Raw genomic sequence first — 25,985 nt, 5'->3', positions numbered from 1 at the left:
ACTCCATTAGCACCCCTGTCTACCTTCTGCTCTGGACCACCTCCTCTCTCTCTGCTTGCATGGCTGACTCCATTAGCACCCCTGTCTACCTTCTGCTCTGGACTACCTCCTCTCTCTCTGCTTGCATTTATTTCTTCTTATAGTCTCAGTATAAATTCCGCAGGTTTGCTTTTGACCTGTGTTCATTTTATCTTTTGGAGGGTTTTACCTGTTTTGTTGACTTTCAGCTTTCATGTTCATAAAATAATTTGCAAATCTCTATCACCAGTTCTGTAATTCTTAGTCTGGCCCCAGACCTTCAGCATCTTTTTGAAGTTTTATTTAGATTTTACCTTAAATTTATTGCGACCATACCAGTTAACTCTGCTTCCTAAATTCTTTGCCTGTTAATTAACATTAATAAACACCATTTCCTTAGATATTCAGACACGGAGTCTTAGACTGATTTCTTGGTTTCACTGAGATACTTGGCTCGTTTTTTCTTGCTCTTGTTTTGACTGACTGTGTGTTTGTTTGAGATGGTCTCGCACTGTAGCAGAGGCTGGCCTGATACTCACTGTGCAGACAAAGCTAGCCTTACACTTGCGTTAGCCCTTCTGCCTCAGCCTCCCAAGTGCTGGGATTGTAGATGTGTAGTACCATGTCCAGGTCACAATTCTTTTGAAAGTGGTTAAGAGAACTTACTGCTCTTGCAGAGGACCTGTGTTTAATTCCAGAATCTATATGGTGGCTTACGACGGTCTGTAACTCCAGTTCTAACACCCTCATCTGGCCTCTGGGTAGGCCCTGTATACATGTGGTACACAGATATATATATATATATATGTAGGCAAACCACTCATATAGATAAAATAAAAATAAATAAAATCCCCCCAATTAAATGTTATAAAAAAGAGTATTAGATACAATGAAGTTCTTGTGCAAGATTTTTTTTAGAACACATAGTCATATGGGTTTAGAACACATAGTTTTCATTGGGTTTTAGATAGATTCTTGGCATCATATAAAAAAAAAAAAAACACAAATAACCAGTACTCAATTTGATCTAGGGGTAGAATTTTAGACATCCAAGAGGATGGCTATATTACATAGTCTTCAAGCTTTTTCTTCTAAAACTTATTTCTTGTATGGCAGTGAATGTGTTATTATATACTCTTGCATCTGTTTGATGATACTGTTTGAGTTCAGACCACTACAGGCCAGTGGTGAGGAAGTGACTTGATGCTATTTCACCTTAGAGAATTATCTTGTTAAATTTACTGTTCACTGAAATGTATTTGCCAATGATTTTTTTCTTTCTTCCTTTTTTTTTTTTTTTTTTTGTGTGTGTGTGTGTGTGTGTGTGTGTGTGTGTGTGTGTGTGTGGTAACAGCTTTAATCTGTCATGGCTGACACATGGGACAGGATCCTGCTGGCCTCCCATCCTCCCAACCAATGATTTTCTTACGTGCTTTCTCCTTGTACAGAAAATTGGAGATTCCTACCGTGGCTACTGTGTCAGTGAGACTGAACTAGAAAGCATCCTCACTTTTCACAAGCAGCAAACCCGGAGTGTCTGGGGCACCCGCCAGTCTCCAAGCCCAGCCAAACCTGCCACGCGCTTGATGTGGAAGTCCCAGTATGTGCCTACGATGGCATCCCGTTTGTCAATGCAGGTAACTCCATCAGTTACTTAAAAGCCTAGCAGCTGCGCTCTGTGGTGAAAATAGGATTTTTGTGAGAGGATACATTTCATTTTTGTAGGTGAGAATTGAATTTTAATTGCTGAAAATGAATGAATGTTAAACTAAAAAGAAAACATAGCAAATATAACCAATTACTTTGTCATAAAATTATGTTTTAGTCTATGACACCAAGTAAATAATATTTCACTTGTATAGTATGTTAATAAATAGAACTTTAAATTCCAAGTAAACCTATAGACAATATCACATAATCAAAAAAATAATCAGGGCTGGTGTACGCTAATCACACTCACAGAACAGGGATCAATCACACTACTACAAAGACAAAAAAGCAAAAAAAAAAACCAAAAAAAAAAAAAAAATAATAATAAAAAAAATAATCCTTTATAGTCACACTAACAGAAATAAATCATCTCTCAGATAGATAGACGATAGATATATAGACGGACACACAAACACATAATTTCGTTGTTTAGATCAAGTTGTTGCCAAGTAAGTTCTAAAAGTTTTGTTTTCTGAATTTCTTAGGTTTCAGATTTACTCATAAAGAATTAATTTGCTTGAGGGATGGGCTGGTGAGATGACCCAGAGGTTAAGAGCACTGGCTGCTCTTTCAGAGGTCCTGAGTTCAATTCCCGGCAACCACATGGTGGCTCACAACCATCTGTAATAAGATCTGGTACCTTCTTCTGACATGTAGACAGAACACTGCATATATAATAAATAAATAAATCTTTAAAAAAAAAAGCATTAATGTGCTGATTTTCACTCCTGTTGACAATGTTATAAATGTCTCTACATTCAATCCTTGGCTTAGTATATCCAGACTTTAAAAAAATGTCCTGGTAGGCTAGATATGGTGGCGCACACCTTTAATCCCAGCATTCAGGAGGCAGAGGCAAGACTATCTCTGAGTTTGAGACCAGTCTAGTTTACATAGTGAGGTCAAGGACAACCTAGGCCACACAGAGAAACCCTGTCTCAAAAACAAAAACAGAATAGCCAGATGCACTGGAGCATAACTTTGTAATCCAGTACTCTAGAAACAGAGGCAGGAGGCTCTCTAGGAGTTCAAGGCCAGCCAGGGCTACATGGTGGACCCTGTATCAAAAAATTAAAACTAAAAGATTATGTTATGGGAATTTTCATTTGTATCAAAAATAGAGGTAAGAATATAAAAAATGTCTGGAATCTATCATGTAGCTTCAACAGCTGTCAGCTATTTTTAAACCAGATTTTTGTGATATGATTATTTATGTATTTGTTTGTTCTTTTGGCTTTATTATTATTATTATTATTATTGTTATTATTATTATTAAATTGTTTATTTCCACCTTCATTCCTGCAAAATCCCATGCTGAAGGGGAGAGCTGCACGAGGAAGTGAATAGTAGGAGGCCAGGATGCCCGGGACCATCTTAGAGGCGGGTCACCACCTGAATCTAACAGGCCAAATAGAAATAAGAAAATCACCGGGCAGTGGTGGCGCACGCCTTTAATCCCAGCACTCGGGAGGCAGAGGCAGGCGGATCTTTGTGAGTTCGAGGCCATCCTGGGCTACAGAGTGAGTTCCAGGAAAGGCGCAAAGCTACACAGAGAAACCCTGTCTTGGAAAACCAAAAAAAGAAATAAGAAAATCAATAATTTTTGAAACAGGAAGTAAAGGGGCTAAAGAAATGGGTCAGCAGCTAGGAGCACTTCTGCCCCTGCAGAGGACCTGGGTTCGGTTCCCAGCTTCCACACCAGATATCTCAAACCATCTGTAACTCCAAGTTCATGGGATCCAGCACCCTCTGGCCCCCATAGGCACCTGCACATACTTGGTGCACATAAACTCTTGCAGGTATATACACAAACACAAAAACAAAAATCTTTTTCTTTTAGTTTGGTTTTTTTAGGAAATTAGGGGCTGGAGAGATGGCTCAGTGCTTAAGAGTACTTGTTGCTCTTGCAGAGGACCAGGTTCTGTTCCCAGCACCCATATGGTGGCTCACAATCATTAACTCCAGCTCCAGGGGATCAGATGCCTCTTCTTACCTCTGTGAGCAATAGGCATGCACATTCAAGCAAAACACTCAAATACATAAAATAAAGTAAATCTAAAAAAATTTTTTAAGGGAATTAAGATTTTAAATAGTATTAATAATTAACCAAATGTAACATTTGCTAATTTCAGCTTATAAAGTGGTACATTTCGTATTATTAAAAATCATGTCTCTTTTGGCACATACCTTTAATCCCAGCACTCAGAAGGCAGAGGCAGAAGGACCTCTGAGTTCAAGGCCATCCTGGTCTACAAAGTGAGTTCCAAGACAGCCAGTGCTACACAGAAAAACCCTGTCTTGAAATACCAAATAAAATAAAATCATATGTCTCTATGTATCAGTAAATGAGATATTTATTAATTACTTACCATGATTATGGCATATTTGATAAATTTTACATAAATTTAAATTTGTCTGCATTTTTAGTAAGAAATACTGATGTTTTTGTTCCATAATCTTATGTAATTAAAAGTATAGATTTTGAAATTGCTACAACCAGGTTTTTAACAATCTGTCTAGACTATATAAGCAGATAAATTACTGCTTTGGTTGGTTTGGATCCACAGGTAGTCGAGCTGTAGTAATGGAGTGTCAGTATGGACCAAGAAGGAAAGGTTTCCAGTTAAAAAGAATCAGTGAGCAAGAAAGTAGGTCTTGTCATCTCTACAAAGCTACTTGTCCAGCCAGGTAAGCTTATTTTATCTTACTTTATTTTTTTAATTAAAGTCTTACTTTTGAATAGCAAACAGAAGCATTTTTTATTAAGTTTAAATAGTTAAATTGTGTGCAGTGAAGTCTAGGTTTTCCTCTCACTGTTTTGTATATTCCTCATTAAAACCTCAACTCTTAACAGTTTTTTGTGTCATTTTGCAAAGATTTTTTTATATATGAATGTGTATGTATATACACATATCTTCGTCTACCCTAAAAGGTCAGTAAAGCCCACTAATGTTTTCTTTCCTTAAAGTGAGGTAATCATGTTCCCTTTTCCCTGCTGTCTGAAAGCCTTTCATGAGTATCTGTCTTAGTCAGGGTTTCTATTGCTGAGAAGAGACGCCATGACCACAGCAACTCTTATAAAGGAAAACATTTAGTTGGGGTTGGCCTACAGTTTCAGAGGTTCAGTCCATATTATCATGGTGGGACATGGCAGCATGCAGGCAGACATGGTGCTGGACAGGAGCGGAGAGTCCTGCATCTTGCACCAATAAGAAGTGAACTGAGACACTGGGTGTGGCTTGAGCATATATGAGACCTCAAAGCCCGCCTCCATAGATACATACTTCCTCCAACAAGGCCACACCTACTCCAACAACCTTCTAAAATTGCCACTCCCTATGAACTTATGGAGGCTAGTTACATTCAAACTACCACAGTGTCTAATGCACAGATATCAAACTGCTGACCTAGTGCTCATATGACATGTACTAGTTACTAAACACTGTTTTCATTTCTAATAGATCTTTAAAGTGGCTTCATATCGGCATATGAGTGTTTTTCTTTTAAATAGCTGTGTAATATTCCATTTGTAAGCATACCATTTAATTAATCCTCATGGATAGATATGTAAGCTATGAAAAAAATTGGGTTTTTTTGAGATAGGATCTCATGTCCCTCAGGCTAGTTTCACACACACTGTGTAGCCAAGGGGGCTTTGAATTCCTTATCCTCCTTCCTCTGCTGCTCTGTCTCTTTAATGCTGCGATTTACAGATGTATACACAACATGACTAGTGACAAATTCTTCTATTAGATTCAAAACCACAATCAGTAACCTTAAGTTTATTAGTAGGATAAATCCCTAGAATGGTAATTGTTAGGGAAAGGTTATGCACTTTTAAAATGTTGACAAAGAAAACGTGCTTCTAAGAGAGGTTTTACCAATTTCCATTCACACCAGCAATGTGGGAGAGCAGTAGTGACTTTAGATAGAGGACTAGGGTGTCATTGCTCTGGGTGAGAACAAAAATGTGAACCAATGGAAGACCTTTTTCTTAATGCTCCTTACTAATACTCTTTTAGACATTGAGAATGTCCAAACTTATTAGTAAAATGAAAACTGTTGAAGGCATATTGTGTGAGGGGTACAGATAGCTCAGGGGTACAGCGTGCGCCAAGCCCTGGCCCAAATCAGCGGCATGCGCTCAATGTGCTGCCTCATGCCTGTGATCCCAGGCTGGAAGGTTAAGGGGAAGAGAATCACTGGAGCCTAGACATTTTAGTTCAGCCTGAGCAACAAGAACCCTTCATCAAACAAAACAAGGATAGTATGTTATGGTTGGACTTAGTGGATAACTGAAGCATCACATCTCAGCATCACATGTATCACAAACTTAAGCGTTCTCGTGTTTTAAAGACTGGAGGCTGAGAGATGCTTCAGTGGTAACCTGCTCATGCAGAGGCCTTGGTTTTGGTTCCCAGCACCTACATGGTGGCTCGCAAACATCTGTGACTCCAGTTCCATGGAATCTGATGCCTCTTCTGACCTCAGTGAACTGCTTTCTTGTGGTACACATACATACACTCAGGCGTGCGCACACACTGACATACACACACACACACACACACACAAATAAATAAATAAAATAAAATAAAATACTTCTAAAAGACTGGTGTGATGGTGCACACCTTTAATCCCAGCACTCAGGAGCACTCGGGAGGCAGAGCCAGGCAGATCTCTGTGAGTTCGAGGCCAGCCTGGTCTACAGAGCGAGATCCAGGACAGGCACCAAAACTACAAGAGAAACCCTGTCTCGAAAAATAAAAAATAAAAAAAATTAACTGTATTTAGATACTTATACTCAATTTGTGATAATTGTTAATTTTGTAAGTATCATGCACTTTATTTGGCATCTTTCATAAGCTTCTAAATACTAAATTAAGTATTCTCTAACTTTTCTGTTTGAACTGTTTGTTGGTGTTAGGTATTTCTTGAGATTATAAGAAACAGTTTCTTCCTTGTCTTGTATAAAGGATTTACATTAAAAAGGTACAGAAGTTCCCTGAATATAGAGTGCCTACAGACCCCCAGATAGACAGGAAGATCATCAGAATGGAGCAGGAGAAAGCCTTCACCATGCTGAAGAAGAACTTGGTAGATGCTGGTGGTGTTCTTCGGTATGGCATTTGTACAGCTCTTTCATTTTCTGATTAGCATCGTTAACAAGGACTCTTACCCTTACGTTTTCAATGATCTCATTAAGGACTGGTTTTATAAATTAGATACCTTGACAGTATTAAACTTACTTGCTATGTATATGTTTTGACTTTACCACCTAAAAATTGTAAATAATCTAACCGTGCATCGCTGACTACTGTGACAGCCATCTGTGAAGTTTCAGCCCTATGTAAGATTCCATTTCATGCTTCATGTTTTAAATAGAAGGAGCTATAATATTTCTACCTTACTTTCCTTTACTTGTCAATTCATGTGAAGCATTTATTATTGTGTAATGAGGTCAAATATAAGGAAAACTTTTGTATGCTCTTTTATAAAGATTTAGAAGTGAAGTCAAAGCTGGACGGTGGTGGCACACGCCTTTAATCCCAGCACTCGGGAGGCAGAGGCAGGTGGATCTCTCTGAGTTTGAGGCCAGCCTGGGCTATAGAGTGAGTTCCAAGACAGGCTCCAAAGCTCCACAGAGAAACCCTATCTCGAAAAACCAAAAAGAAAAAAAAAGTGAAGTCAATAATTAGATCCTTCAATTTTTAAAACATGTAACTCTAAACTTTTTTTTAATGCTTAGATTTTTAAATTTTATTTTGTGTTGAAGAGATTTTCCTACATGTGTATATGGACCACGTGCATGTTTGATGCCGTGGAGGTCAGAAAAGGGCATTGGATCTCCTGAAACTTGAGTTATAGATGGTTGTGAATCACCCTGTGGGTGCTGGGAATCAAAACCACGGCCTCTGCAAGAGCACCAAGTGCTCTTACCTGAGTTATCTCTTCAGCTCCATACTATACAAAGTTTAATTAGGCTCTGTTTTCTTTATATTCGTATATATCAAGCAGAAATACAGGGGGCCAGTGAGATAGCTCAGTGAGTTCAGTCCCCAGGACCCACACGATAAAAGGAAAGAACAGACTCCTTTAAGTTGTTCTCTGACCTCCACATGTGCATGCTGACACATGTGTGACCACACACATACACATACACAAATAATATGTGAAAGGACAGGGGCTTGGTGTGAGCTCATCGATAGAGCACTTTCTTATCCAAGTGCTTAGCCCAAAGTTAAATCCCAAGCAACACACACACACACACACACACACACACACACACACACTCTTGTACAAAAATATCTCTTAAGTTGGGCATGGTCTCAGGGGGCAGAGGCAGGTGGATCTCTGAGTTCAAAGCCAGCCCAGTCTGCATACCAAGTTCTAGACCAGTCAGAGCTACACAGTGAGACCCTGTCTCAAAAACAAAAACAACAAAAAAAGAAAAATCCATTAAAACAGTACTCTACCAGATTGATTGATTTTCCTAGCATCAGTCTCTTGCACTATTGTATATGAGACGTGTTCACAATTTAGTTGATTCTCTTACTCATTGGACCAACAGGAATTGAGAATGCTTTGTTTATTTACTTATTTATTTTATGTAAATTGATGTTTTGCCTGTGCGTGTGTGCGTGCGTGCGTGTGTAAGTAAAACATGTGCACGCCTGGTACCTACCTAAGTTAGAAGAGAGCTGTGGATCCCTGGAGCTGGAGTTACAGATGGTTGTGAGCTACCGTGTTGATGCTGGGACTCAAAACCCAGACCTCTGCAAGACCAGCAAGTGCTCTTAACTTCTGAGCATCTCTCTACCCTCATAAATGTGTAAATCCTTGCACTGCCTTAACTCTAGGGTCATAGTGAAAGTTTATGAAGTTACCTTTTTAATTGAGTATAAAGTCAATCTTAGAAGAGTTGAACATAAGACATTTTAAATTTTATTCCACATGGCATAATCATATGATTTTTGCTTAAAAGATTGTTCCTTCTCTTAATGAGTATTAACCTAAGTAATTAGGGTTCCCATCTTTGTCTAATTTTAATATTTAAACGTTGACTGTTTCTAATGTTTTCTCTTGTCAGATGGTATGTGCAGTTACCTACACAGCAAGCTCATCAGTATCATGAGCTGGAGACTCGGGGCCTCCCTCTCTCACCGGCTCCTTTTTCTGTGTCTGCTCCTGAGGAAGAGGAAACTGTAGTCAGAGATGAGAACTGTGCGTTGCCCTCGCGCCTCCACCCGCAAGTAGCGCATAAGATTCAGGAGCTAGTGTCACAGGGCGTGGGACACGTGTACGCAGTGAGGAAGCAGCTCAGGTACAGGAGGAGCAGAGTCCCGTCACACCTGACCTAAGTTGTGGGTACCGGACAGCAGCTTTCCAGGACGCACGCTGTCAGACGGATGGAGCGTGCTTCTTCACCTTTCCTGTAACCGCTATTTCCAGCAAGCTTCATACAGTAGTTCTTACTATCATCCCAAATACTCTGTTGAGACACTACGTCTTTGGCAGATTGGACTACTTCTACATAATGAATTTATTTTTTTTTATTTTACTAGCTAAGGTCTTACTGGCCTTTAATTCACTTACATCTCCCAGGTTGGCTTCCAAATTTCAGCAGTTTTCCTATCTCAGGTAACCAAGTGCTGGGATTATAGGTGTGAGCTACTATCCCTGTAATGAATTGAATGGCATGATACATATTTTAGAGAGAAAAAACTTGTAGAATCAGAAAATTAAAAACCTAGGCTAAAATAATTATTTCAAAGGCGCAAAGCTACACAGAGAAACCCTGTCTCGAAAAACCAAAAAAAAATTATTTCAAATTATTTGACATGAAATTAAATTATAAGGTAATATGGGGAATATGATCAAAATAGAATATGTACATATATGAAGTTCTCAAAAAATTAATTAAAATATTTGATTTTTAAAAAGATAATAAGTATATTTACTATAACAATGTGTAATATTATATTATGTATATGTTATGTATCACTACAATATTAATTAAACAAATTATCTTGAGTACCATTAAAGTTACTTCAAAATGCTATAAATAAAAGTTCCGTTAGGCTGGAGGTAGTGGCGCACACCTTTAATCCCAGCACTCAGGAGGCAGAGGCAGGTGGATCTCTGTGAGTTCCAGGCCAACCTGGTCTACAGAGTGAGTTCCAGGACAGCAAAGGCTACACAGAGAAACCCTGTCTTGAAAAGAGAAAAACAAAAAAAGTTTTTCATTAGATGAGGAACTATCCAGATTAACTGCAATAATAATTAGTGTAATAAGGCAATTACTATGTATATCAGGTGTTCTGCCAGACCTTTCAATATGTAATTTTTCAACAGCTTAGTAAAGATGATGCATTTATCCTTATTTTACACATGAGAAAATGGAAATTAAGAATTGCTAAATAATTGACTTGAAAGAGTCAGAGTTGAAAGTGCGGTCTGGTTCTGCAGCCTGTGTGTAATGTTGCAATCCCTCCTTTTAATGCTGTTGTGTAGTGAGATCTGAGTAACAAAATGAGTGCTTCCAGGAATTACTGTTTGTTTGTGTGAGATTAGGTCTCACTGTATAGCCCTGGCTAGATTGCAGTTCACCGTGTAGACCAGGCTGGCCTTGAACTCATGGAGATCCACTTGCCTCCATGTCCCAAGTGCTGGGATCAGAAGTGCACACAGCTGCAGCCAGCAGACAAGCATTACTTTTAGTTACCTTTCTGTTTAGAAGCTTTACCATTTTTTTCCAGTGAGGGGCTTATAGAACAAAGCCAACATTTAGTAAAGCCACCCACTGTTGACTAAAATGTGGCCAATCTACTTATTTAAAATTATTTAAAAAGAGGTTCAATGAAAACAGAAAAGCAATACAACTGCAGTTTGATCCCATAAATATAATGCATAAAGCACACATGTATTAAACTGAGATTTATGTATTTATTTTCATGTCATTGTGTAGTAATGCTACCTTTCTTACAATATCTTGCCTTCCGAAATCTTACTGTCTCACAGTATTCAAACCATCAAATTTCATGTAATATTAATTGATGCCTTTTGGAAGCACTGTAACATGATGCTTACATATACAAATTGGAAATAGGTCTTGTGTTTTCTTACTTATTAAGTAGGTATATAAGGCAGGGCAACTTCAACTTGGGCAGTCTTCAGCTCCCTCATCTGTAAAATTATCAATCTGGGACTGATAATTATATCTGGTCACATGATCACAGTAATAAAGGAAATACCTGTAATGTGTTCAGAATTGTATCTGACATTTGAAAACATTATAATGTTCAAACTGAGGATTGTGGTTCAAATTTAATTCATAAAAGTGTCAAAGCTTGCCGGGCGGTGGTGGCCCATGCCTTTTAATCCCAGCACTCGGGAGGCAGAGGCAGACAGATCTCTGTGAGTTCGAGGCCAGCCTGGTCTACAGAGTGAGTTTTAAGACAGCCAGGGCTGTTACACAGAGAAATTCTGTCCCAAAAACAAACAAAATGTCAAAGCTCTGTAGTATGTGTGCTTTGAACCAATTAAAATAGCACCTTTCTTTATCCTGCATTAATTCTGTTTTAGTGAATAGAAAGAAATCCAAAGTGGCTAATATTTTATTATTTACAGAACTATGAGTCATACTTTATAAAAGCTTATATTGAAAGAGAATCTTTCTTTCAATCTGTGAGTGTTTCAATACAGTTATATTTTTATTTTCTATCCTCCACAGGAAATTTGTGGAAAGAGAACTGTTCAAACCTGATGAGGTACCTGAAAGACATAATTTATCATTTTTTCCAACTGTAAATGATATAAAAAATCATATCCATGAGGTACAGAAATCATTGAGGACTGGAGATGTGGTATATAACTCAGAGGTGATTCCAGCAACGGTATGATCACACCCACTTCTTTGATTCATTAATCTTTCTCAGCTCCTGTTAATACATTAGCAGGTCTCTAGCTCCCAGGAATACTTGGCCTAGTAGAAAGGGCTCTTGTTACACCATCTCCATTACTATGATTTGAGGAAATACACTAGGTAAGTTTGTAAAATATGAATACTTCAAGCTCGCAGATAATGACTTGACTGAATGTTTCTTAGTACTCTCACAAGGAAAAGAAACAGTAGATTTCCAAATCTGAGTACAACAGAGAGAAAAATTAGTATTTTGATTTAATGAGGACTATTTCTTATTTAGTTTACAGACATTTATTGAGCACACACCGAGTACACTCCTTGCTCCATTTTTAAGAACAGATGGTCAAGGTTAAGTAGCTCAGGTTCAGATGTGAGCTGTGTGTGCCGTCTGTGCACATCAGTGTTTGCCTTAGATCTGTCTGCTGTGGTTTCTGAGATAATCTGACCCTAGTTGTTCAGAAAGAATGACCACAGCAGAGGCAGTGACTGAGGAGTTAAATCCGAGGAGCGCTAACCTTGGCCTTCCTGACTTTTCACTGCCAAGTTTTAGTATCTGGACATTTTTGAGTTGTACTTATTTTTGTATGTATGTGGGTGTTCTGCTTGCATGCCTGGGACCCATGGAGGCCAGAAGAGGGTGTCAGATTCCCTGAACCTGGGGTTAAAGGTGGTCATGAGCCACCATTACGGGTGCTGGGAATCAAACCTGGGTCCTCTGGAAGATCAGCTGGTGCTTAACTGCTGAGCCGTCTCTCCTAGTACTTGGATATTTCAAATGCTAGACATACTGGGGTGGTTTTTGTTTGTTTGTGTTATATCCAGACTTAATTATTACGGTACATAATTCAAGAAATAAATAAATAGATTTGCCATCTACATTTCCTATCCAAATTGTTGACATCTGAATTCACAGACCCTAACATAGTGAGACATACCGGAGCTTTAGGAATGTAAACAAGTAGAGGGAGGGTGATCACAGAACAAAGCACAAGTGTAATGAAAATAAAATAGGAAGCGGGGGAGGGGGAGCTGACTCTGTACTGTGTTTGCCTTGTAAGCACGGTGATCTAAGTGTGGTCCCCTGGAACCCACATACAAATGCTCAGTGTGGTGGGTGGGGACTCACAGCCCCAGTGCTGGGGAGGTGGAGGCGGGGGTGGAGCCGGCTGGCTGGCTGGTCACTCTAGCCAAACTGGTGGGCTCCAGGCCTGTGACAGATGCCATCTCAATGGAAATAGACTCAGTGTTGTCCCCTGGGTTCCATATGTGTGCCACGGCATGTGGGTGCATGAGACACAAAATAAGTATGTAAGTGTAAATTTGTGAAAGTAGATATGATAGCTGTATTAATGTTTTAAGATAATTTTCAATGTAACTACTTTGTTTTTACTGAAACAAATGTTCTGATTTCAGCTTCAGTGGACTACAGATAGTGGGAATATTCTCAGAGAGACTGTAACAGTTACGTTTGCAGAAGGTAGGTTATTTTTGGATATTTTTATAACATAAAAGTCAATTGGTGTTATATCTGGAAAGAACTTTAGCTATCTCATAGAATCAGTTTTAAGGAATTTTTGTATGTGTGCTCATGTGTACAGGTATATATGCGTGTGTGAAGGCCAGAGGTCAATGTCAGGAGTCCACCATTACTCCCCATATCTTTCATTTATTTATTTGGGGCCTGGCTTTCTCACTAACCCTGGAGCTCACTGAGCTGGTCAGCAAGCCCTGGGCTGTCCCTTCTCTGCTCCCTAGAGCTGGGTTTACAGACGCTCATGGCTGTTCCTGGCGTTTCCGTGGGGGCTGGGGACTCGAAACACGCGTCCTCATGCTTGCCCATCAAGTACTTCACTCACTGTGCCCTGTCCCTGACTGTCATGTAATCAGACTTTATAGATGAGGAGACCTGACTCTAACGAGGGAAAGAGTAGCTATGTTGGAATTTATCAAAGGATTTCTAGAACCTTTATGCTTCTTTATGACCAAGAAAAATGGTTTGTTGCTGAGTAATAGTATCTAGATGGCCTAGAATTTGTGATCCTCCTGCCTCAGCCCCTTAAATACTAGGGTTCTAAACGTGTGCCACCATGTCTGACTGTAACTGAGATTTGAGGCGGTATTAGCAGAGTCAACCAGAAGAATGGACAGTGCACCTTGATCTGCAAACTGTTGTCTCCCTGGGATTGTTTGCTTTTCTCAGGCAAGGTTTCTCTGCGTAGCTCTAGCTGTCCTGGAATTTGCTCTGTGGACGAGGCTGGCCTCGAACTCACAGAGATCCGCCTGCCTCTGCCTCCTGAGTGCTGGAATCAAAGGCGTGCGCCACCACCGCCCACCTGTCTCATATGTTCTTAACTCCTATGTTCCCGAAATATTTGAAGCTTCTTTTGTTTGTTTGTTTGTTTTTGTTTACTCTTTTACGTGTGTTCTGTCTCCTGGAAATGTCTTCTCTCTTCTGTGTAGAAAATTCTCTTCTCACACAGAACAGTCTCTGGTCTTGAGGGTTTTCTAACCTTGTCTCTTACATTAAGGGAGCTCCTCGTTATGTTCCATTTACCTCGGTACCTACTGTGGTAGGCTGCTGTTGACACATTTGTAGCTTTAGGTGTTATTCAGGCTCTTCAGAGGCAAGGGTATAGTTAATCAAACCAAGTTTCTAGAGGATAATGTCTGCTACACCACTAACACCATAATCACTCTAGAATCAGTTAATGGATAACTTTAGGCAGAGTATTTTCGGAAACTTGTTAACCTGCACAGGTCACCTCGAGGCTGTGCTAGTTCTTACATTGTCTGTACACCGATGCTCGTTGGCATCACCTGTGCGTTTTACTTTATTAAGTTGCTGTGCCAAGTGCAAGCAGGTTCCTCCTTCATGGACTAAAGGCTAGCAAAGAAAAAAACACTAAACAAATGTTTTCTAATTAATTAGTGTTGTGAAAAGTGCCACGTGAGAGCTGTGCTAGAGACATACACTAGGGGGAAGGGACGGGAGGGTTCACTCTTGAAAATGTCATTTTTAGAGCTGGGTGTAGTGGCACACGCCTTTAATCCCAGCACTCGGGAGGCAGAGCCAGGTGGATCTCTGTGAGTTTGAGACCAGCCTGGGCTACAGAGTGAGTTCTAGGATAGACAGAGCTACATAGTAAGACCCTGTCTAGAGGAGAGAGAAAAAAGAAAAGGTCACTTTTAAGCCTGAGAACTAAAGAATGAATTATAATTTTCTTTTTTTCTTTCTTTCTTTTCTTTTTTTCCAGACAAGCATTCTCAGTATAATAGTCCTGGCTGTCTTGGAACTCTCTTTGTAGATCAGGCTGGCCTTGAACTCACAGAGATCCGCCTGGCTCTGCCTCCCAAGTGCTGGGATTAAAGATATGTGCTACCACCACCACCACCCTGCTGAATTAGAATTTTCTAATCAATGGAATGGCATGTGTCAACACCAAAGCAAAAAAAAAAAGTCATGTTTAAGAAACTTTAAAAAGAGGGAGGTGGGTAGGCTGGCTGGAGAGATGGCTTAGTGGTTAAGAACACTGGCCACTCTTCCAGACAGCTCAGGTGATTTCCCAACACCCACATGGCAGCTCACAATTGTCTGTAACTCCAATGTAGGGGATCCTACACCCTCATACAGCAGACACACATGCAGGCCAAGTACCAATTCACATTAAAGGATAAAACAGTAAAGAAAGAAAGATACATGCTTTTTTTTTTTTTTTTTTTTTTTAAAGAAACTTAAAAAAACAGAAACTTGGGGCTGGAGGGATGGCTCAGCAGTTAACAGCAATGGCTGCTCTTCCAGAGGTCCCGAGTTCAATTCCCAGCAACCACGTGGTGACTCACAACCATCTGTAATGAGATCTGGTGCCCTCTTCTGGCCTGCAGCCATACATGCAGGCAGAACACTGTATACATAATAAATAAAATCTTTTTTTTTTTTAATTTTATGTGCATTGATGTTTCTGCTTGCATGTGTGTCTGTGTGAAGGTGTCAGAACTCCTGGAGTTGCAATTACAGACAGTGGTGAGCTGTCATGTGAGTGCTGGGAATTGAACCCAGGTCCTTGGGAGAGCAGTCAGTGCTCTTAACTGCTGAGCCATCTCTCCAGCCCCCATAAATCTTTAAAAAAAAAAAAATCTAGAAACTTAAGAAGGCTAATAAAGATTTAGTATAGAAAATGTTTAGAATTAAAACTGGATTGTTTTTGTTAGGTACATATATGTATTTACATATTCCTAACAACAATTAATGAAAATAGAGGCCATGAATTTGAAAGGGAGCAAGGAGGAATATATGGGGTTGGAAGGAGGAAAGGGAAAGAGGAAATGATATATTTATACTGTAATTTCAAAACATAAAAGAAATAATTTTTATAAATAGATCAACAAAACAGAAACACAGCTGCTCTGCTGTGTCCGTGAAGATGATGACGGTAGTGTGGACTCAGTTGATGACCTACGCTCTGAACTTAGACACATTGAATAGCTTGTCAATGACAGTATCTCTAGACCTCACTCTAGATGTACTTGGGTAAAAATCTGGGTGGATGAGATGGCCCAGCCAGTAAAGACATTTGCTGCCAAGCCTGACTGAGAACCTGAATGAAATACATGGAAATTAAGGACTGGATTGTAACACAGTGTGGAGCATTAGTCTAACATGCACAGGCCCCGGTTAGTCCCCATCACAGAGAGAGGGAGGAGGGAGGGAGGGAGGGAGGGAGGGATAGTGGGAGGGAGGAGGGAGGGAGGACGGAAGGAAGGGTATCCTCTTTTTTTTTTTTAAATATTTATTTATTATGTATACAGCATATATGACTGCAAGCCAGAAGAGAGCAACAGATCTTGTTACAGATGGTTGTGAGCCACCATGTGGTTGCTGGGAATTGAACTCAGGACCTCTGGAAGAGCAGCCAGTGCTCTTAACCTCTGAGCATCTTTCCAGCCAGAAGGGTATCCTCTTTTACCATCTGTTGCTGTGGTAAACACCATGAGTAAAAGCAACCCAGAGGAAAGAGTTTATTTTATCTTACAGCTCCCAGCTCTTAGGTCATGATCCGTCACTGAGGGAAATCAGGGCAGGAACAGACGCACAGACCATGAAGAAGCTCTGATTACTGATTTGCTCTCTGTGGCTTGTTCATTCACCTTGGCTTTTTATATAGTACCTCCTGCCCAGTGATGGTACTGCCCACAGTGGGCTGGGCCTTCTCACATCAATCATTAATCCAGAAAGTGTTTCACAGATATTCCTACAGGCCAGTCTCATGGAGGCATTTTTTTTCAAATGAGGTTCCCTCTTCCCAAATAACTCTAGTTCATGTCAAGTTGGAAAAAAAAAAAAAAAAACAAAACAGGATAAGAAAGGAATGGAGGAAGGAAGGAGGAGATGAATGAAGGTTGAATCTAGAAATCCATATTTTTGGAGTTCCCATTGGAAGTTCTGATGATCTGGCAGGTTCTAGAAACAGCAAACTAGATACCCTGGGCTTGGTGTGTGGCTGTGCTTCTCTGTGCATTGTGGTTTTTGCTTCTTTGGTGGTGTTTTAAAACAGGGTCTCTCTCTGTTCCCAGGCTGGTCTAGAATATTTTAGGCTGGCCTCAAACTCATGGTAGTCCCCCTTTGATAGCCTCAAAAGTACTAGGAATTACAAGCATGAGGTGCCATGCCAGGCTAGTTTTGGGTTATTAATTCATTAATTTTGAGGTAGGGTCCCGCTGTGTAGGCCTGGCTGTCCTGGAGCTCACACTGTAGACCAGGCTGGCCTCATACAGAGATCCACAAGCCTCTGACTCCTATGTGTTGCCATGCCTGGCTATGTGTTGACTTGCTGATTTGTGATGATTTTGTTTGTTTTCAGACAGGTCACCAAGTAGCCCAGGCTGTCCTCAAACTCACTTCTGCAGCCAAGAATATCCTTGTGCCACTGCCTGTGTCCACACCAGAGTGAGGGCTGTGTGCACTTACCGCCTTGCCTCGCTTCCTGACGACTCTGAGTCATTGCAAACCTCGGACTTTGTCTTGTCTTCTCTTCTGATTCTGATAGTAATGATTGCTATAAAGTTCAAGAGAAATGATTGTGTCTGTCTCCTGTTCTGTTAGGACATTCAGTAGGAGAACCAGTTGCCAGCAGCGTGGGGGCGCATCGGACACAGACTTCTCTGTCTCCAGAGCCATGTCACCTGCTCTCCCCACTTTCTTCATTTCAGCCCAAAATCTTCTCACACTTACAGGTAGGCACCCACTCAACAGCTAAGTCTGGGATCTTCTTCTTCAGTGATTCCTCTTGTAAGGATTTCAGAGAATTGCTGTGAAGTTACAATAATGGCCACATATTTCGTTATCGTTAATCCTCTAATCCTTTGTGTCTTGATGTAAGATGATAGTTCAGGTTCTATGTTTTGAAAAGTTTGAGGAGATGTGACCACAGAAAGGTCTGTGGTACTGCTTTCCTTGGTTCTTGTTCCAAATATTTGTTAGTGACTACATTCCTATTACTTTGTGTTCTAATTTCTTTTTTTCAAAAGAATATTTAGTGAGAATGTCATACATAGTAAATCCAAACATTGTGATACAACTCTTTTCTCTTTGGAAGGGTTTGAAGTTACAGCCAAGACTTTCCTCTCCTGATGGATCACAAGCTCTGGTGTCAGGAACTAGCCATCCTTCCTCCAGTCCTTCAGGACTTCTGGATACAGTAGGAAATGCTGTAGTGAATAATCATTCTCTGCTGCTTGGTCAAAGCCAGAGCCTTCGAACAGATACATGCCTAACACAAAACAATAGCACTGCCTCTACCATGGGGAATCTCTCGGAATCAGTTCAGAATCTCGGAATGGATCAGCTGGTGGAAGTTGAAGATGTTGAGGATACGGGGAATCTGGAAGGAAGTGTAAATAAGATTCTCTTGGGAGATGTGCAAACTGTTCCAATGCGAATCATAGACAGCCATCCAGCTCTTAGTAAGTGACTGTCAATTTATGATTATTTTTAATCTTTTATAGCCTGGTATCACTACATCAAACAACAGAAAAAAAAAATCTGTCATTTCTACCCAGTGGGTTTATAATATTGTAAAGTTCAAACAAAATTATGAGAGGAAAAGAATTTCATTAACCTAATATTTTTTTCTTATTATGTTTAATTGTTATTATTTAGTCACAATGAAATTATTCATTGTCTATCCCAGCACTTAGAAGGCTTAGGCAGAAAGATTGCAAGTTCAAGGACAGTCTGGGCTACAAAACAAGTGCTACACCAGCCTGAACACGTTAGCAAACACCAGCCTGAACACGTTAGCAAGACCCTGTCTCAAAATGAAAGAGGGCTGGGATGGTAGAGTACTTTGCTGCCCAGCAGGTCCTGAGGACCGGGTTTAGTCCCCAGGGCAGACAGGGAAAGAAGGGAAGAGCATAGGTGGGGGAATTATTCATTTTTAGTAATTTTTTAATTTTAATTTTTTATTTTTTGAGATAGGGTCTCACTTGGTAGCTCTGGTTGTCTTGGAACTTACTGTGTAGACCAGGCTGGCCTCGAATTCACATGCACCACCATGCCCAGCCAGATTTATTTATTTCATTATGCACACAAGTGTTTCACCTGTGTGTATGTGTGTGCACCACGTGTGTTCCTGGTTTCTGGGGAGGCAGAAGAGGGCATTGGATCTCCTGGAACTGGAGATACAGATGGTTGTAAATCACCGTGTGGGTGCTGGGAACTGAACCCGGTCCTCTGTAAGAACAAGTGCTCTTAACCTCTGGGCCATCTCCCTAGCCCCATAACTTGTGTCTTAATTACCTGATTTTCCATGGAAAATCTATGGTGATATAAACCAGGAAAGTTATTTTAGAATGCATAAAATGTGCTAGAAGCAAATCATGTAAGGAAAACTGCTTTAGTGCAAAGATTATGAAAACAACAGAAGTTGATAAATGCACACAGAAAGGATGGAAGTAAGTAGTAGATAAGAGTCAATAGAATGTAAGAGGTTGGGTTATACACTTAAGTATTGAGTTCTGTGCAGAGCTACAGTAAGATCTGGGCACTGAGTCTATTTGAAGACCTGATGTCTTCCTTTGGCTGCTGACCCCAGTCGTCATAGTGATAAAGTGTGTTAGCTCCCAGGTGACCTCACCACATTCCTTCCACACAGCCTGTTTGGTCAACATACTTCTATGGGAAGAGATAAGTATGCATTTTGCTTTGAAGTATAAAAGTCTTAAAAAATTATTCTTAGAACATGTATTTACCTCTATCTTAATCATCATTATTTTGGTAAATAAAACTACGAATAATAGCTCCTTCTAGAACGAGTTACAGCCTTTTAAATTTATGGGGAAACACATGTGTAGGAAATTTACAGAGAACTTTTGTAGCTACAGAGTAATATTATAGATAAGGAGAAAAATGAATATGTATATATATATATATATTGTCATAATGCCATGAGAAAATTAGCTATATTCCCATTCTACAGATAGAGAAACCAAGGCTCAGGGAGGTTAAGTAATTGCCTAGTACTCATATTTAGTAAGTGATAGAGGAGGGAACTAAGCCCAGGTATTGTATGTCTTACCTTCTAAAGCTTCCTCTCTCCCTCTGTGTTATCACATAGTGACATACCGGGAGCATAAATCCACATTGCTTTCAGAGAATCCAAATCTGTATGATTTGTCTGGTGAGGTCATAATCTGGGGGTTACTTCACCAGGATGTTTCGGGGTTCACTTTCACTCTTGGCCTGTTGGCTACCAGCTGGAGAGGGGAAAGAGGAGGAGGGGCGACAGAAAGCTTCGGAGATGGCCCATGAGCCCAGATGGAGGGAGGCCCGGAGACAGACTCCTGAACCAGCTCAACTGTATTCCAGAGGATGAGGAATGTATAGCGTTGGGGAGCCCGGGGTCATGCTCCTGTCCCAAGGCTTAGTTTGTGCAGCAGGGTCCCACAGCAGAGCTCCTAGCACAAGTCTTCTCAGCAGGGGTCAGTGCCAAGGGTCAAGCTAAAGATGAATCAGGCCTCTGGTTTAGAGACAGCTTTTAGATAAGGTCAGTCCTCCAGATAAGGGCAGGTGGAGAGCAGAAAGCTTTGCTGGAGGGAGAGCTCCATGTGGCTGAGCCTTTGAGATAATCTGCCAGGCCATGGCAGACTGCGACCTCTAACCATCCAGCAATGTATCCAACAGGATGTGAGCGCCGGGGGTCATTCAAATCCATCCTCTGCGGTTCCCCATGTCGCTGACTGAGCTTCAGTATAAAGTCCAGTGTACCCGTAACAGTATCCATATGTTGTTCAGCATACCGCTAAGCAAGCCGCAGTCCCTCCAAACTCTGCTTTCTAAGAACGGCTGAGTAGCAGAGGTTCCTGACAAAGTGAGGTGAAGATTTGAGGCCAGGTGTGACGGTACAAGCCTTCAATCCTGACACTTGATCTCTGGGTTCAAGGCCAGCATAGGAGAACCTGTCTCAAAAACAAAACAAACAAAAAGATGAAGATGCTAGGCACTGCACTGGCCAGTCGACAGTGTTCCTGTTGGTGTGCTGGCTCTCCACGCACGGGTTATAGGCACAGTGGAGAGTGCGCAGGTGTTCTGAAGTGTTCTAGATCAGCAAACACATAGTTCACACCGCTGAGACAGAACCGTCATTTTAAAATGTGCCACTGTGTTTTCAAACATGCCAGATATTTTTCTCAATTTCACCATGACCCTTTTCTAAACCGTGGTATATTTGAGTTTATTCTAAATTCAGATTGTTATTATTTTTTAAAGATAAAGTCTCATGTAAACCAGGCTGGCTTTAAATTGGCTGCATTACTAAGGACGACCTTGAACTCCTGATCCTCTGCTTTCCATGATCTAGTGTGGGGATTACAGGTATACACCATCATGCCTGGCTTTAAGTTTATATAACTTTACAGACCACAGGGTTGTAAAATATACTAACCCTTTTGGGTTTGTTTGTTTGGTTTTAAAGTTGAAGAAAGTCTAGAAGATACTCTGTCTGTGAACCAAGTTAAACAAGAACCCAAAGAGCCAACACTGTCTATGGGAGCAAAAACTTTTCTGGACTGTCAAAAATTATCTGCTACATAAAATGTTTAAAGCTTTTCAGAATTGACAGCTCTGGCACCTTCTGATGTCTTAGAAGGGGAAGATTGCCGGGGCATGGCATGTCAGCCGCTGGACCAGAACTGAACGGTGCAGCTCTGACTTAAAACTTGAGTATTTGTTGTGAATTCCATATTTGTATTCCCCTTAAGAAATATTTTACTTCATTTTGTATTCCTTTATTTATTTTTTATTATCCAGTAAGACATGTGTTTGAAAAGATCACAGTAATTTAGTGTAAACACAAATGGTTATCTCATCCCCGGAAATACCGAGTATTGTTTCTTACAAGACAACCAAGTCGAATAATAAAAGCAGTGTGAGTGCATGTGGAGGTGTATCAGAAAATGTAGAATTGTGAGGAGAGTTTAAATTAGCCAACAGGTGAGAGAACATTTGTCATCTGTCTTATTTGGAAAGATAGAGCAATAGATTTATATGGTAACACTGAGCTGCCAATCATACCCTATACATTTGCATAGCAGCACAGAGCCACCAATCACATTCCTGTAGATTTGCATAGCAGCACAGAGCCACCAATCACATCCCTATAGATTTGCATAGTACCACAGAGCCACCAATCACATCCCTATAGATTTGCATAGTATCACAGAGTCACCAATCACATCCCTCTACATTTGCATAGTATCACAGAGCCACCAATCACATCCCTCTACATTTGCATAGTATCACAGAGCCACCAGTCACATCCCTGTAGATTTGCATAGCAGCACAGATCTGCCAGTCACATCCCTAGACTCTGCATTTGCAGTTTATCCCCCAGGCTTTATACCTTTAACTATAAGTGAATGGTACTAATGGTCATCTGTCAGAAATTTCAATGGCTTGGTAAGTATTGAAAAGTTTAAATTGAATTAATTGGAAAAATAACACAAATAAATGTATTTTATATGGGATTAGAGGTAAATCCCTACTTAGGAATAGAAAGATGAATAATTCAGAGAATGGGGGAAAATGTTATAATCCTTACTGCTTGCAAAATTTTGGGCTTTTTTTTTTTTTTAAAGATTGAATTTTTGGACAGAAAATAATTTAAATAATATTTACATTTTTCTATACTAGAGTTCTTACTGAATTTATAGTATTAAAATTTATATATTTAGTTCATATTTGAAAATTGAAAATATCTGATCTGATATTTAGCTCATTAAATAAGTATATTTATACCTAGTACTAAATAGCCAGTAATCAGTATGTTTATTATAAGATTCTTTTTAATGAAATATTGAGTAGATAGAAATTTCAAAAGTAATTGTTATGAAATTAACCTAGCTAAATGTAGTGGTGCACACCTGTAATCCCAGCGCTCAGGAGGTGGAGGTAATAAGATTGTAAATTCCAGTCTAGCCTGGGCTACACAGCAAGTCCTTACTAAGAAAGACAGAAGGAATCACCTAGAAAAGTTTTTTTTCTGTAGACTCATTTTAGAGTGAATTTGAATTTGAATTTTTAAAAAAAATAAGAATTTCAAGTGGATATCAAAGTTTAATATTTAAAGCATGAACAATATAATATGAAATTGGACCTCAATACTTTACATGGATATCCATCACTTTTGACTTTTCTAAGTCTGATCTCCCATTCTTATTCACTTTGTTTTAGCTACATGATCTGTATCTAAGTATAAAACACTGTTACTTTAGAAGTAGGTGAAACTCTACAATTAATTATCTTTACATCTGTATCCTAGTCAACATAAAGTTTATTCTTTATCTTATTTAATGCAAATTTCATATCTTATATATATATATATATATATAATGGTTAGTAAGAACTGCTTTTTCTTTTCTTAAGAACAAGGTATCTAGTGCCAGTTTTTATAGAGGTGGGCTGCTGAATCTGAATATGTTATACTAAATTCACCACAACTCATAGACACTTCAAAACCTGAGTTCCCTTAATCTGTGTGCACTTAAGAGGAATGAGATCAAATTAGTATTATTTAGAACTGTATTAGAAGTAATGCTCTTTTGTGATCCTTGTTATAGAAACTATTTTTCAAGAACTAATAAGTTTTCACCTTCCAATAATGATTAAGGTTTATTATTAAATATTTCATTCATTGAGCTATATTCTTTGGGAGACATTCCTTATTGATGTTGAATTGCTAAGGAGAAATGCTTGTTAAGAAAGAAACTAACCAGTTTCCTGTGAGGATGAGTAATAACAGAGGATTCAGTGCTTAATGTTTCATCAGGAACAAACAGTTAAAATATATTTCTGAGCCGGGCAGTGGTGGCTCAAGCCTTTAATCCCAGCACTTGGAGACAGAGGCAGGTGAATCTCTGTCAGTTCAAGGCCAGCCTGCTCTACATAGTGAGTTCCAATGATAGCCAGGGCTACACAGAGAAACCCTGTCTTAAAAACAACAATAACAAGCCGGACGGTGGTGGCGCACGACTTTAATCCCAGCACTTGGGAGGCAGAGGCAAGCGGATCTCTGTGAGTTCGAGGCCAGCCTGGGCTACCAAGTGAGTTCCAGGAGAGGCACAAAGCTACACAGAGAAACCCTGTCTCGAAAAACCAAAAAAAAAAAAAAAAAAAAAAAAATAACAAATACACACACACACACACACATTTCTGTCACTCCATTCTGTTAATGGTGCACACCTCTAATCCCAGTGGATCTCTGTGAGTTTGAGGCCAGCCTGGTCTACATAACAAGTTCCAGGATAGCTGGAGCTACAAAGTGAGACCCTGTCTTGGAAAAAAAAAGACAGACAGAGAAAGAAAGAAAGAGAGAGAGAGAGAGAGAGAGAGAGAGAGAGAGAGAGAGAAAGAAAGAAAGAAAGAAAGAAAGAAAGAAAGAAAGAAAGAAAGAAAGAAAGAAAGAAAAGAGAAGAGAGAGAGAGAAGAGAGAGAGAGAGAGAGAGAGAGAGAGAAAATAAATTGTTCTGTCAGCCAGGCGGTGGTGGCACACGCCTTTAATCCCAGCACTCAGGAGGCAGGGCCAAGCAGATCTCTGTGAGTTTGAGGCCAGCCTGGTCTACAGAGTAAGTTCCAGGACAGGCACCAAAACTACATGGAGAAACGCTGTCTTGAAAAAACAAAAACAAAAAAATAGTTGTCACTTCATTCTGTGTGACTGGGTCTTCTGTTTATATTTTTATCATGAAGACAGTAAGTTACATATATTCTTCCCACAAACAAAAACAAAACAGAAAACTGAACACTTAAATTACCTAATTGTATGTTCTTGTTTTCAGGTAGAAACTGAAACTATTAATATTCTTGTGTATTTAAATGAGTAATTATTAAAAATGGTGTCTACAATGAATTTAAAATTTCATTTGTCTTCTCAATGTGTACGTTGTCACACATGTCAGTGATGGCTAAAGGTGCTTAGCATCAGTTTTTTTTTTTTTTTTTTTAAGATTTATTTATTTATTATGTATACAGCATGTATGACTGCAGGCCAGAAGAGGGCACCAGATCTGATGGTTGTGAGCCACCATGTGGTTGCTGGGAATCGAACTCAGGACCTCTGGAAGAGCAGTCAGTGCTCTTAACCTCTGAGCCATCTCTCCAGCCCAGCATCAGTTTTTAAAACTATGTTTACATATTGAAATGTTTAATTCTTTCTAAATGTACTAGATCTTAAAAACAAGTGTATAAAAATTCAGGATCTGTGTTTGGCTTTCTCTTAACAACTCCACAGCAAAATTTGACAAACCTTCTTTAGTTCATGTATTACAGGATGTATTATCTGCAGTAGTAGGCTGGACATTTAAAATAAGTGGTTAGAAATTCATAATCATAGGCTGGCTCATTTCTTTGTAGTTTCCGTGTTCCAACCCTGCAAGTAAACGTTGTATATACAGCAGTAAATTATAGATAAACAACCACAACGGACTTCCTCAGTAGTCATTTTCTACCTAAGCAGCTCGTGTACTTAAAAAGCTCTAACGTCTTATGCAAAGTGAATGTTTCCTAACCACACAGGAGTGAGAGGAGACACGAGCTTTGGGGTCTGCTCCTGCACTGGAGGTTTGAATGCTGAGGCCCCCCAGCATGTGCCTCAGCTTCTTCAGGTCCTGTCAGACTGTACTTATCATGTGGGTGTGAGACCATGCTTACTTTATACCAGGTTTGTAACGGGATTTTAAAATGTATGTAGATACTAGAACTTAATGTACAGTGTTCTTGTTATAATGTAATTTTTTCATTAAAGAATTCTGGTTTTCTTCTTATGTGTTTGTGTTTTAAAATATG

The 25,985-nt window shown here is 39.7% G+C and overlaps 1 protein-coding gene across 1 annotated transcript in view; it reads left to right on the top strand.

The window, feature by feature from the left end:
* Window positions 1-23,127, top strand: part of Carf (calcium responsive transcription factor) — a 47,421-nt gene extending 24,294 nt beyond the window's left edge. Inside the window, 10 exon segments of the mRNA XM_028856362.2 lie at window positions 1,467-1,623; window positions 1,626-1,655; window positions 4,296-4,416; window positions 6,702-6,845; window positions 8,816-9,049; window positions 11,459-11,621; window positions 13,064-13,127; window positions 17,751-17,881; window positions 18,244-18,610; window positions 21,619-23,127. Of these exon segments, the coding sequence (XP_028712195.1) occupies window positions 1,467-1,623; window positions 1,626-1,655; window positions 4,296-4,416; window positions 6,702-6,845; window positions 8,816-9,049; window positions 11,459-11,621; window positions 13,064-13,127; window positions 17,751-17,881; window positions 18,244-18,610; window positions 21,619-21,737 (1,530 nt within the window). The 3' untranslated portion in view covers window positions 21,738-23,127.
* Window positions 23,128-25,985: the final 2,858 nt, after the last annotated feature.

The sequence above is a fragment of the Peromyscus leucopus genome, chromosome 13, assembly GCF_004664715.2.
Source record: "Peromyscus leucopus breed LL Stock chromosome 13, UCI_PerLeu_2.1, whole genome shotgun sequence".
Classification (NCBI taxonomy): domain Eukaryota; kingdom Metazoa; phylum Chordata; class Mammalia; order Rodentia; family Cricetidae; genus Peromyscus; species Peromyscus leucopus.
Note: the sequence above shows the minus strand (reverse complement) of the source record. Positions and strands in the feature narration are given on the sequence as shown.